Genomic DNA, 13,600 nt, shown 5'->3' with positions numbered 1-13,600 from the left:
GCAAGAATTGAGCCAAATATATCTATAAGGATATAGAACCTATAGGTTTGACTACAAAAAACTACATATAGAGAAAGCATTTTCCTCAGACTAATCTTCACACTGACACCTGGTGACTCACTATTAATGATTTGCTCCGTGGCTAATTATTCAGCCTTTCCTTAAGGCCAATGCCACATTACATGACTTTTCTAGAGATTTTCAGTCATGGACCTCATTTACATCTCGCTATTATAATAAAAAAATCCTGGGATGAGACGAGACTTTTTCAGAGACATGCTTTCAAAATGTAAAACTTTTGGTCCAGAATGATGTTAATTTGGTGCAGGTCCAGAACATGTGACCCAGTGAGGCTAGAACTTGATTGCAGCGTTCGCAGGTTGGATCTTGTCCTGGAAACATTTTGGACAATTTTAAATGAGACAGATATGCTGGATATGTAATTTTGAGTTGAATAATTGTATGTTTTGCGCATATGGAGCTCGAGTGGATTCTCTGCATTGCTACCTTCCACTCCTTTTCTGAGATACTGAGTGAGAGATCCGTTTCCCACTGTCCTCTTGGATCTTTGAAAGGGAGGGACTGTAAAATGGTTTTATATATTGCAGAAATGCTGTCTGAGTCCTCGAAACTGAGCAATATTTTTTCCAGCATAGAGAGAGGTGGGAGGTGAGGAAAATTGGGCAGGTTCTGTTTAACAAAGTTTCCAATTTGAAGGTAGTGAAAGAAATGTGTTGCTGGAAAATTAAATTTTGCATGTAATTGCTCGTAGGATGCAAAAACACTGTTTATGTATAGATCTCTTAAGTGATTTAATCCCAAATGTTTTCCAGATATTAAAAACTATGTATGTTTGCGAGGGTGGAAAAGGTGGTTCTCGTATAAAGGTGTCACAGATAGAAGCTTCTTTATCTTAAAATACTTCCTACATTGGTTCCATATTCTGATTGAGTGAAGCACAATTGGGTTGTTAGTATATTGGCGATAACTTGCATTTATTGGGGCACAAAGCAAAGTACTGCAGGATTTTATTTCTAGTGGTCCAAGCCTGTGTATGTTAATCTGTTTGTGTCCATGTCCAGGTTTTTATAGTTTGTATGTTTGATGCCCAGTAATAAAATTTAAAAGTTAGGTAGAGCCATGCCACCTTCTGCCTTAGGTCTTTGTAGGGTCGCTCTTTGGATACGTGGATGTTTTGAATTCCAAATAAATGAGGTTATGGTTGAATCTAATTTCTTAAAAATGGAATATATATATATGTATATTGGAATGTTTTGAAATAAAAAGAGAAGCTTTGGAAGGATATTCATCTTAACAATGTTAATTCTTCCAGCTAAAGTGAGATGAAGGGTTGACCATCTATGCAAGTCTTGCTTAATTTTTTCCATATAGACGGCAAAATTTTGTTAATAAAGAGCTTTATGTTTACTTGTGATGTTTACCCTTAGGTATTTAAACTGATCTGTGATGATAAAAGGGAAAACATCCAATCTAATATTGTGTGCTTGAGAATTCACTGGAAAGAACACACTTTTATTGAAATTAATTCTGAGACCAGAAATCTTTTGAAATTCTGTTAGTGCTGTTAGGACTGCAGGCACAGTATTTTGTGGGTCTGATATATACAGTACCATATCATTTGCATATAGCGAAACTTTTTGTTCCAGTCCTTCTCTGATAATCCCCTTTATCTCATAAACATTTCGACAGTGAACTGCCAGTGGCCGGATCACCCTTGGAGAATCGCGACACATAGCCATAGTGCCGTAACAAACGCTCCCACACAATGCAGGTAATTTGCCTCATTCGGGACTCCATGAGCAACCGCTTATTCGACACAAAATCAAACCAGAGGTACCCAAGGATTCTCTGATGAGATACAGTACCGATGGAGTCCAGTCTTCATCTCCGGTCACTGGATAGCGTCCATGTCTCGCAACCATATAGCAAGACAGGAAGCACCAGGATTCTAAAGATTTGGAACTTCGCCCTTTTGCAGAGATATTGGAAGTGCCACACACCCCTTTCCAGTGACCTCATGACCACCCCATGCTCTCCCAATCTGTGTACTAACTTCATAGGAAGTGTCACCAGAGACATGAATGTCACTGCCAAGGTAAGTAAACCTCTCGACAAGTTTGACACTCTCTCCGTAGACAGACACACTGCTGATGGCTGTGCCCAAGAGGTCATTAAAGGCCTGGATTAAAGGCAAGCCCAGACACTCAGACTCCTCTTTCAGTCTCTCAAGAGCCCCAATCAGAGCCACTATTGTCTCCGCGAAGATCACAGCATCATTAACAAAGTCAAGATCAGTAGACTCCACGACCTTGCCCAACACCCAGTCCAAGCAGTCCATAAAAACTCTCAGGCCCAGGATTCAGTCGATGGAAGATTTCTTATGTGTAAAACCAGCCTGTTCCGGTCACTGGTAGGTGAACAAGTGATCACGGATCCTATTGAAGACAGCCCTAGCAAGGACTTTACCCAGTGTTATCCACCTATAGTTGCTGCAATTCAGGTGATCATCCTTCCCTTTCCAGATAGGGACAAGTCCCATTTTCCAGTCAGTTGGAATGACGCTTGCAGTGCCAGAAAGACAGCCTTACCTCCAGCCTGGAGAAGTTCACCCCGGATACCACAGATCCCTGCAGCCTTTCCTATCCTCAGCTGTGCAATCTCAGTGAGATTGCGTGCTTCACAGCTAATTGGAGGATCACCCTCAAGAACCATGGACCCAGAGATATCCAGCATCCTAGCAGGAGGATCAGCTTTAAACAACTGCTCAAAGTAGCTAGCCCAGCGGGTCACAACTGCATTGTTATCCATAAGGACTATTCCATCCGCTGCTTTGACTGCAACTCTCCGAGGAACAGATTCAGATGTGCGTAATGCTTCGATTCCTCTGTAAGCGGGATGTGAGTCGCTAGACCATAGATGGTGTGTCACTTGCTAACAGATTCCTCTAACAAAAGCCTCCTTATCTGCCTTCAGAACGCTTCTCAGTTCCCAGTACAGACTGGAGTTGCCATCAAGCCATGCACTGCGACACCTCTCGATGATATCCAGCATGCCCTGCGAGATGAAACACTTCCTTCTGGAAACACTGGTAACGCCAACACAACCCTCAGCAACCTTCAGGGTCTTGTCACGGAAGGTCTCCCACATCATATTAGGATTGGCAGTCGCACCCATATCCGCAAGTTCCTCAGTCAGACTGCATGCAGACTTGTCAGAAACTGCCTTATCTTGGAGTCTGGCCAAGTCCAGTCTCATTTTCCTAGTAGGTGGTAACCTACTGGACCCAAGCTGGATCTTCAGAGTAGCAACAACAAGTCTGTGGTTAGAATTCACACACTGGGCGCTTCTGTGAGTGCATTGTGCTGGTTTATTTCAAACAGTAAAGTGTCCAACGTGCAGTGCAAAATCTTCTTAATAAATAAATTCCATATTCCATTAAAAATACTGTGCAAGTGAGGAAGTTAAAATCAATATCAATGAAATAAATGTCATTAAAATCAAGGATAAAAAACAGCCAGAATTAGGATTTTAAAATCAGAGGACCAATACTCTATCAACTTCAAAGCGTGCCTGCACAAACAGAGCCCAAGTCGCACTGTTTTTATTCTAAAACCTGCACACTGCCACTGACCCTTAATGTGCATCAGCACAAACTCATTGCAACAAATCTACAGCTAAGTATCCCAGTTTATTATGAAACCGATAAAAAAATTGCTCTCTTTTTTCTTTTTTTCCCACTTCAGCATTAAAGAGAGTAATTCTTCTGTTTGAGCCATCACTTTTTCTGGAGGTAGGTTGTAGGGAATTTTAAAACAAATAAATGTTATATTCTTAAAAAGGTTAGGAAACCCCTATTTATGTGCTTGTGCTCTACTGATATGTTGCAGGGTAAGAGTGCAACATATTGAGGGTGCACAGTGTCAATTGGGAAAACACAATGAAATGGTGAGAAAGAGTACATGGAACCAATGTAGGAAGTACTTCAAGATAGCGAAGCTTCTATCTGTGGCACCTCTGTACAATAACCACCTTTTTCCACCCTCTCAAACATACACAGTTTTTAATGTTTGGAAAACATTCGGGATTAAATCACTTAGAGATCTGTACATAGACAACAATTACACTCCAAATTTAACTTTCCTGCAACACGTTTCTTTCACTGCCTCCAAATTAGAAAGTTTCTTAAACAAAGCCTGCCCAGTTTTCCTTACCTCCCACCTACCTCTATTCCAGAAAAATATTGATCAGTCTCAAGGACTCGGACAGCATTTCTGCAGTATATAAAAAGCTTTTGAAGTCCCTCCCTTTCAAAGATCCCAGAGTACAATGGGAAAAGGATCTCTCACTCGACTCAGTAAAGTCATGCATAGAATTCACTCGAGCTCCATATGTGCAAAGCATACAATTTTTCAACTAAAAATTATATATCGAGCGCATCTGTCTCGTCTTAATATTGTCCAAAATGTTTCCAGGGCAAGATCCAACCTGCAAACGCTGCAATCAAGTTCCAGCCTCACTGGGTCACATGTTTTGGGCCTGCACCAAATTAAAATTTTGGACCAAAATTTTTAAATGCCTTTCAGACAGCCTTGGTGTCACAATCCCTCCTAATCCATTAACAGCTGTGTTTGGTGTTCTTCCAGATGGGCTTAAAGTGGAGAAGGACAAACAAACTGTGATTGCGTTTACAACACTATTGGCACGTAGACTTATCTTGCTCAACTAGAAGAATCCTAACTCTCCTCTTTTAAGTCAGTGGGCAACTGATCTATCTATATAATACGCTGCCGTGGCTATTTGTTTGTCTGTCCAGGATTTTAAATCACCTGTAGCTCGCAAACCGTTTGACCTATTGGCCTGAAATTTGGTACATATATACTATGTGACGTCTACTGTCCGCTTTCAGGGTGATGATTGACCTCCAAGGTTATTCCTCTCTTTATTTTTATTTTATTTTATTGTAGAATCAACTCTCGGCAGCAGCCAGCAGGGCAGCCATGTGGCGCATGCATACGGGCGCCTTTCTAATCCTTACTACCTTCACTGTCACTTCCTCTACCTCTTCATATCTTAAATCATTCTTGAGGCAGATTGAAGACTTAAGTGCCAGCTTAAGTGAAAAATAAAAAAAAAACGTACAAAGTAATTGCAATACAAATGCTGACTTAAATCAGTTTTAATGCGAAAAGATGCAGACGAAAGAAGAGAAGAAGCGGGCTGCTAGGGTGGAGAAAAGAAGAGCGGCTCAGGAAGCAGCAAGCGCATCAACCTCTGAGCAAACGAATGCTAAACATACAGAGAAAGAGGATGAAAACTAGGAATGCTCAAGTCAAGTGTATTCACTGCACGTTATTGCGCAGTGTGACGTTACTGGTGTTACAGTATATAATATCTGAAATTGGAAAAAATCTAACTCGCCCTTAGAGAATCTGTGCAAAACATTTTCAAAACCTGGCAGGGTCTGATCAATAACATTTTAGAATAAGCATTTAAATTGAGGAAGTGGATTGTCTTCCCTTTTTTTTTTTTTATTCAGTTTATTTATTTACATATCTATTTACTTTCCTACTACTAAAGTTTTACTCTGCTAAACTAGCTCTCTTTCTCAGGGGTGGGGGTTGATTAGTTTCAAATGTAGTTTTGTAAAACTTGACTTGCTTGTATGGAATGTTATTTGATTTTAATAAATTCAATAAAATAAAATGAAAAGAAATGGTGAGAAAGAGTGGGGTTGTTCAGACATAACATCACTGCTTTTATGGCAGGAGCTAGCGACCAAGGGGCTTGATGAGAGTGGGGAGTCTGAGAATTTACATAAGTGTTTGCAATGTTTGCTTTTATCTTGACAGCTCACACTGTCATGTGTTTTCAAGCAAGCTGGCATGTCACAGTCTACAAAATGATTTTTTTTTTTTTTTTGCTGCTAAAGCTATAGTTCTGTAGGAGATCAAGACGTCTTTTTTTTCTCCTTTGCCAGTAGGTAAGGCAAAAGGCATTTCATATCATGCAAAAGTGTCCATTTTAATAATTTGTGTGGCTTAATTCCGGAGAGTTTTGTTGGTTTCTTTGTATCAGGATGGTGAAATGCAAAAATTCTAATGAAAAAACGTCTCAGGACATTGAAGATTATTAAAGAACTTGTTCATATTAAGCAGTAAAGTATAGTTGTGGATGACGTTTCCTGGTGTTTACTACGCATTTTCTTTTCTGTTAATGACAGCCATACACACAGAGCTTGAACCTGGACAAAGTAGTAGACATATTTGTTAAACGTCACAGTAACAGAAGGGTCATCTTGGCATAATTGCCTAACATACTGAAGCAATGCACGTCTGAAATTCTGTGAAGTAGAGGACAACTGTGAAAAGCAGAAAGTCGTGCTTATTTTGTAGAATTGTACAATGATGCTGTTCATTGCATCATGTTCATTCTGCATTTTATTTTAAAAAGTCATGCAGCATAAAATGAAATTATTTATGGATAGCATTTAAGCTACGGTAGTGTGCTGTGAGGTGTACATTTGCTGTTACATTAAATACCAAATGTTCATTAACTCGATGGAAATCTCTCTGTTTGCTCTTTCATCTTTTGAAGATGTAGTATATTAGGAAAAGAATTGGTTAGATCAGGATTTCTCATTAAATTAAAAGAACAGAATTAAAAGTAGGAACTAATTTGTGTTCAGGATTAAAATGTACCAACTCCTGCCTCATCCTGCAAAAAGTTCTGGTCATGTAACTATAAACCACAACAATGGGTATGGTCATTTTTATAATTGATAAAAAATGCTTCACTTTAGAACACTATTTAAAATGGAAAATTAATATATACTGTGAACGCCAGGGGTCGCTGTTGCCCCTTTAAACCCAACAGACAGACACTCAGGACACAAAGTAAAAGCACCCAGAAGACTTTTAATTATTTTCTTCTTAATACTGTAACTGTGCCCAAAGCACCACAGCCAGAATGAACACAAGCACATAAACAATCACAATTCTGTCTCCTCCACACCTCCCAGAAAGTGTTGTCCACCTCCTTCCGACTCTGGCTTGCATGCTGGGTCTCCAGCAGTCCTTTAAATAGTCCTTGACCCGGAAGTGCTTCTGTCCTTCCATCCACGTGACTTGCTAGCACTTCCAGGTCAGATGGAGAACTGGCTTTTTCTTCAGCCCGAAAGTACTTCGGGGCTCCTGTCCTCATGACTTAGGAGCACTTCAGGGCTATGGATGAGGCATGGCTCCTCTGGTCCTCTCACAGATCCTCCTGGCGGCACCCACAGTACCCAACAGGGCTGAGAAGCCACACTGCAAGTCCCCGGATGCCCGGTGGGAAACCGGGGCACTGCTACATTCCAGGGGAGCTGCCATCTAGCGTTTTGGAGGAGGCAGCGTCCTGGAAAAGCTGCCTCTCCCCATTCTTCCATCTCATGGGCGTCCCGACGGCTGTCCGCCAGCCACAATACCATAAATTGTGAACAAATAACTTCAACTTGGAAAAATATAGCAAACATCCTTTAAGCTAGTTCCTTTTCCAATGAGGCTCTCTTAACAGAATATGCACTGAGCTGACCTATGAAAACCTAGCAGAGGGCAGACACTGCAAGCTATGTGTCTGCAAAATATTATACAGTGATGTGAAATCTGGGTAATGCTGCTATTGCTTTTAGCATAATATTCTTCTCAGTGTCTGAGTAAATTGATTTCTTACAAATTTTTGACCCTTCAGATTTGCATGGTAGATACACAGTATTAAAATATCATGGAAAAGGAGGTGGCAACTCACATTTAACTGGATCTAGAAATATGTTTGTGATATTTTCTGTCCCTATAGCAATATAGTTACCTGCACTGTGTAAATCACAGTCCCTGTTTTTACATTAATAGGGAAATCCTGAAAGATACGACACTTGATGTAAAGGAATTTATTCTTTAATGTACCAAGCCAAGACAGCCACGTGATTGTTTTTACTTGGTGGGAAACAATTATAATTCTCCAATCTGTCATTAAATTTTTGTGTAATTGCAATCCAATACACACAAATGACAAACTTTTTTGCACAACGTCACAAGACACTGTCACCAAATGGAATGCAGTGTCCTTTGTCAGCATTAAATTAGCTTTATCACTTGTGGTTCTACTAAGCCAGTATTATTTTGTTAGGTTTATTGTAACAGAAAATGACCATTTAGTTAACAGCAGAATATACAAAGTCAGGTTGTGGCTAGAAAGACGAGTCCAAAAAAAAAGAACAAGAATGGGAATGGAAGAGTATTTTTACTAGACCTTTTCTTTGCTCTTTTCTTAGTTTTGAAATGACTGTAATTTGTGTTATTTTTTGTCCAGGATGTTAGAGAGTGTACACTAATGCCACCTACTGACCAAATGTGAAGTGTGTGTTAAATTATTGTATTTAAAAGAAAAGCTAATAGTACTAGGGTGTTGTACCGTGTTAGCCATTATGAATGTAGAGAAAAGCCAAGCAAAATGGCACCTTTTATTGGCTAACTAAAAAGATTACAATATGCAAGCTTTCGAGGCAACTCAGGCCCCTTCTTCAGGCAAGATGTAATCAATTAATTATCAATCAGTAATCAATCAGTAATTGATTACATCTTGCCTTAAGAAGGGGACTGAGTTGCCTCGAAAGCTTGCATATTGCAATCTTTTTAGTTAGCCAATAAAAGGTGTCATTTTGCTTGGCTTTTCTCTAAAGAGAGGCTAAGAAATAATATTAGAAATAAATAGCATAGTAGTCGTGCACTGCCTCAGCTCTACAGTTCGGTGCTCAAGTCCTGGCTTTTCACAGACTATGTGCAGCTAACATATTCTCCTCGGATACACAGATTTAATTCCCACCCAGCCTCCCCCGTATACTTGGATTTTCCTCTCGCCACCCAAACATATGCAGTTTAGGTGGACTGTACATTCTAAATTGATCCAGTTTGGGCAAGTGCCAGGGCTGGTTACTTTTCCACATCTCTGTATTCAAATGAACAGCTTCAGAAAAATATGTAATTATCTATTATAATAGTATATACCAAAATCATTCATACAAATACTAGGATTTATGTTCAAGTTTTGGAAGCATGTTCTCAAAAGCAATACTGCAGAAGTTTTGTTTTTTAGGGTCAGAGACATAATTTTGCATAGAATTTTATGGCTAAATAATTGTTTTGTTTTGTTTTGGTCTTTTTCCCAGTCTGTAAGTACATTGTAGTAAATTACAAGTCTGTACAATTCAACTACGGTGGGTTGGCGCCCTTCCCAGGATTTGTTCCTGCCTTGCGCCCTGTGCTGGCTGGGATTGGCTCCAGCAGACCCCCCGTGACCCTGTGTTAGGATGTAGCGGGTTGGATAATGACTGACTGACAATTCAATTATTTGTCTTTAACTTTTTTACAGAAGGAGACATCATAATTGGTAATTAACCAAGGATTTACAATCATTTCCAATGATAACTGTTATGTAAATTTTGAGCATTCCAGTACATTGATTTAAATGGCATAACAATAAACCATATCCAAGATTCAGCTTGCAGAGCCACTCTGCATTTGACTGTGCAGGACATGTCATCTCCGAGCTTTCTTTTGTTATGATCTCCTTCAAAGAATTATTATAATAGATGGTCAGAGCAAATGAAAAAGTAGTGTGTGTGTGTTTTCCTGCTTTTTTTTTAACCAAACATTTTTATTATTGTATTCTTTAAAGAATGTTAAAACATTTGGACAATACAAGATGTGAAAAAAATCATTGCATAATGCACTATACAGTCATTATCAGTCATTATCCAACCTGCTACATCCTAACACAGGGTCACGGGGGTCTGCAGAACCATAAAAATATTTAATATTTGGATTTGGAAAAAGTACTTTCCCCCTTTAAAAATGAGAAAAGTATCCCTAAAATATAGGTGGTCCATACAGAACTCCAGAAATTTGTAAAGCAGAGCATTACTTTTTGTATTGAATATGTGCTTAATATATGTTACCATATTCAAAGTTAATATTTTTCATTGCAGGTGATCCGCAAGTCAGTGACAGCTGAAGGTGAAGTAATTCCCGTTTCTCAGTTGGATATACAGATTGAAAACCCAGTGCACACAAATGCCATTTTCCTAGTATCTCCGCTGATAATATGTCACAACATTGACCGCAGCAGCCCTCTTTACGATGTGTCAGCACAGACGCTGCTCTCTGAAGACATTGAAATTGTGGTCATACTGGAAGGTCTGCTTTCATGCATCTTTATTTTATTTAGTTAGGAAATGTATATTTTGTTTCACTTATACTAAAACTATACTGTATATATTTGGAAAAAGTAATAACCCAGCACAGAATTATTGAATTATTTTTGTTTGCACAAGTTAATAAAACTATGTTCTATACATCTGTACATGGTCATATAGGTACATGTGATAATTTAAACTGGTTTTCTTTTTAAAAGGGTGGAAAGGTAGTGCAGAAAGCAGCATTTCCACAGCATAGCATTTACACAACAGTTTGAATTTGTTGTGAAATATATGTTAAATAGTTTGTGTGTGTGCGTGTGCGTGTGTGTGCGTGTGCGCGCACGTGTGCTGATATATATTATGAAAGAAGCCTGAGCACAGACAGACACCGAGACAGTCAGATGTCCAAAACACACACGTTTATTCTTCTTTTCTTTTTATACAGCACACACAGTACCCAAAACACCACAATAATGCTCACATTCCTTTCTTCTCTTCTGCCACCTCCACTTCCCTCTCACAAGCTCTGTCCTCTTCCACCCAACTGCGGCTCCCTGAATGGAGTGAGGCGGCCCCTTTTATGTTACACCCAGATATGCTCCAGGTGCGCCCCGATGAACCTCCAACAGCGCTCCCTGCTGTGGCGGAAGTGCTGCCATCCAGGGTTCCGGGATCGTCCAGGCAGAAGTGGGTAGAATAGCCAAAAATTGTACTCAAGTAAGAGTAGCGTTACTTCAAAATAATATTACTCAAGTAGAAGTAAAAAGTAGTCATCCAAAAAATTACTCCAGTAAGAGTAAAAAAGTATTTGGTGAAAAGACTACTCAAGTACAGTGGAACCTCGGTTCACGAACATCTCGGTACACGTACAAATCGGTTTACGACCAAAAAGTTCGCCAAACTTTTGCATCTGTTCATGACCACACACTCGGTATACGAACAAGCCAGTTTCCCTTTCGGTTTGTACGTGTTCAGTCTGTCCCTGTGTATTTCCTGTGCAGCGAGCGAGCGAGCAAGAGAGAGAGAGCGAGAGAGAGCGGGACACACACACAGGCACGAGAGCGAGATACACACACACGAGAGACAGAGTGAGCGAGAGAGAGAGGGCTGGACGCTTAAGGTAGGAAGGCAGTTAAAGAATGCACTGGGCTTGTTTTTGTTTTCACTTCTGTTTGCAGCGATCGGTTCGTAGCGTGCATTGTTGTAATGTTACTTTTCTTGGTGGTTTATTAAATTATGGATTTTTCAAATGTTAATTTTTTCCCTGTGCTTAAAACTCTTTAAAAAAAGTGTTTTCAGCGAGCAGTTCGTAGCGCTATAGCGCAAACTATTGCAGTGTTAGTTTTCTCTGTTGTTCAAGGTTTTCTCAGTGTTATTCAATGTTTTTATATTTAGTTTACTATTACGCTGTGCATTCTATAGTATAATTAACTATATTTGTGCTTAAAAACTTTAAAAAAAAATATATATTTACATACAGTTCATACGGTCTGGAACGGATTAATTGTATTTACATACAATCCTATGGGGGAAATTGCTTCGGTTCACGACCAAATCGGGTTACGACCAGAGTTTTGGAATGAATTATGGTCGTGACCCGAGGTTCCACTGTACTGAGTAACTGTTTGATCATAATAAATTGTTTATTTTTTAGAAATGTTGTAATAAGACAGACAAAAATATAAAATAATGTGCAAATTCTGCTATTTCCAAATAATAAAATAAAAAATGAGAAAAAATAAATAACATCTTTACAAAATAAAGATGCGCAAATAACACAAAGTTCCAAATCTCAGTTTTTCACAACAAAGCTTTTGAAGCCAATACCTACAGTAGGTAACATGTATGTTGGAACAGTGCAAACTACGACTAACGACTAAAGAAGGGATTTAAAAAAAAATTTGTTTGTGGAGGGTATGGGCTGGATATGGAATTGGAAGAGAATTTTTTTCTCTCACAATGTCACAATCGAAGTGTGTTTGTCTGATCTGTCAATCTATCATTGCTATTCCAAAGAATGAAAATGTGGAAAGGCACTTTCAAACTGTTCATAAAAACTACGAAACTGACTTCCTTCCAAAAAGCGATCTGAGAAAGAGAAAAGAGAGGGAGCTAAAATCTCAGTTAATCAGACAGCCGTCATTTTTCACTCGGCTGAATTCAAAAGCAAAGGCAGACACCCCGAACCATCGTTCCGGGTGAGTCACTCGATCATTAAGCATAAGAAGTCCTTCCAAGATTGAGAGATGATAAAAGAGGCCTTTCTTGAGGCAGATGGCTAGGGAGAAATTCCTGCTGAGATTTCAAGACCCCTGGCCGGAGAAAAAGGAGTTTCTCCTAGTCATTAAACATGCAGAATACAAGCAACTTAATAACGATCAATGTCCGCTAGACTTAGCATTTTTTTTCCGATCTGACCAACATGTTGAATGAGCTTAATTTACAGCTGCAAGGAAAAGAGAAAACCATGGTCAATATGATTAGCTCAGTTAATGCTTTCAAATGAAAAAATGCAACATCTGTACTCAAAGCTGCAGCGCCTTGATTTGGGGAACATCCAAAACCTCGCGTCAGAGCTGGAGACGCAATGGAAGGCGTGTGCGCAACTTGACAGCATTGTGACGATGCGGTTTCTGCTCCACGCTCCCATCGGCTGTTAGGGAGCCCTTGAACCCAACACCGTCGGTAATGTCACCGATGAGCTAAACAGTGAGGCAATAACAATGAGCAAGGGGATGGTTTAAAAGTGCTAAGTGCTTTTATTTACAACAAATCCAAAACAGTGTTCAAAGTAAAGTGCTGTGCAGTTCATTCAATAAATAAATAATCCATAAAACAGTTGTGAAGTGGAGGTTAAAACCAATAGAAAAAACTCTTCTAAAAACCACGAGGTAAAATAGCACAGGAAGCAATATGTTAAAATCAAAAAGCCCGAAGTCTTCTGTTTAGCCTGGCGGCTCCCCTGCTACACCCATCTGGACTGTTCTACCGGAGAGTCGTCCTACATGCAGCTGACCTTCTCTCTGCCTGCTTCAGCTGTTTGGATCGCCTCACCGACCCCTGGCTCCGGTAGGCTCTTCCAGACAGCGACTTGGGTTCCTCAGCAACCAGGGCGCCCACACTGGGGAATACACACCCCAAGTCTTAACTCCCGCTGCCGTCCGTGGCCTTATGCGGAGAGTCATCCATCTTCCGGTCACTCCCGCCCTTCAAAATCAACGCTGCGGGAGCGACCACTACTACTACTCCTCGGGTGTCGGCCTAACACCCGAGCTACCTGTACAGCTGCTGCACGAGCCTGCACTCGCTCGCTCGCTCTCCCGCACCGACTTTCTCTCTCCACTGCTTCCT

The 13,600-nt window shown here is 40.0% G+C and overlaps 1 protein-coding gene across 1 annotated transcript in view; it reads left to right on the top strand.

Moving 5' to 3' along the window:
* Positions 1-13,600, top strand: part of kcnj11l (potassium inwardly rectifying channel subfamily J member 11, like) — a 63,257-nt gene that overhangs the window by 37,842 nt on the left and 11,815 nt on the right. The window contains exon 5 of the mRNA XM_028813606.2: positions 10,040-10,247. Within this exon, the coding sequence (XP_028669439.1) occupies positions 10,040-10,247 (208 nt within the window). The remainder of the gene's footprint in view (positions 1-10,039; positions 10,248-13,600) is intronic.

Source organism: Erpetoichthys calabaricus, chromosome 11 (genome assembly GCF_900747795.2).
Source record: "Erpetoichthys calabaricus chromosome 11, fErpCal1.3, whole genome shotgun sequence".
Classification (NCBI taxonomy): domain Eukaryota; kingdom Metazoa; phylum Chordata; class Cladistia; order Polypteriformes; family Polypteridae; genus Erpetoichthys; species Erpetoichthys calabaricus.
This window is presented reverse-complemented; position numbering and strand designations above follow the sequence as displayed.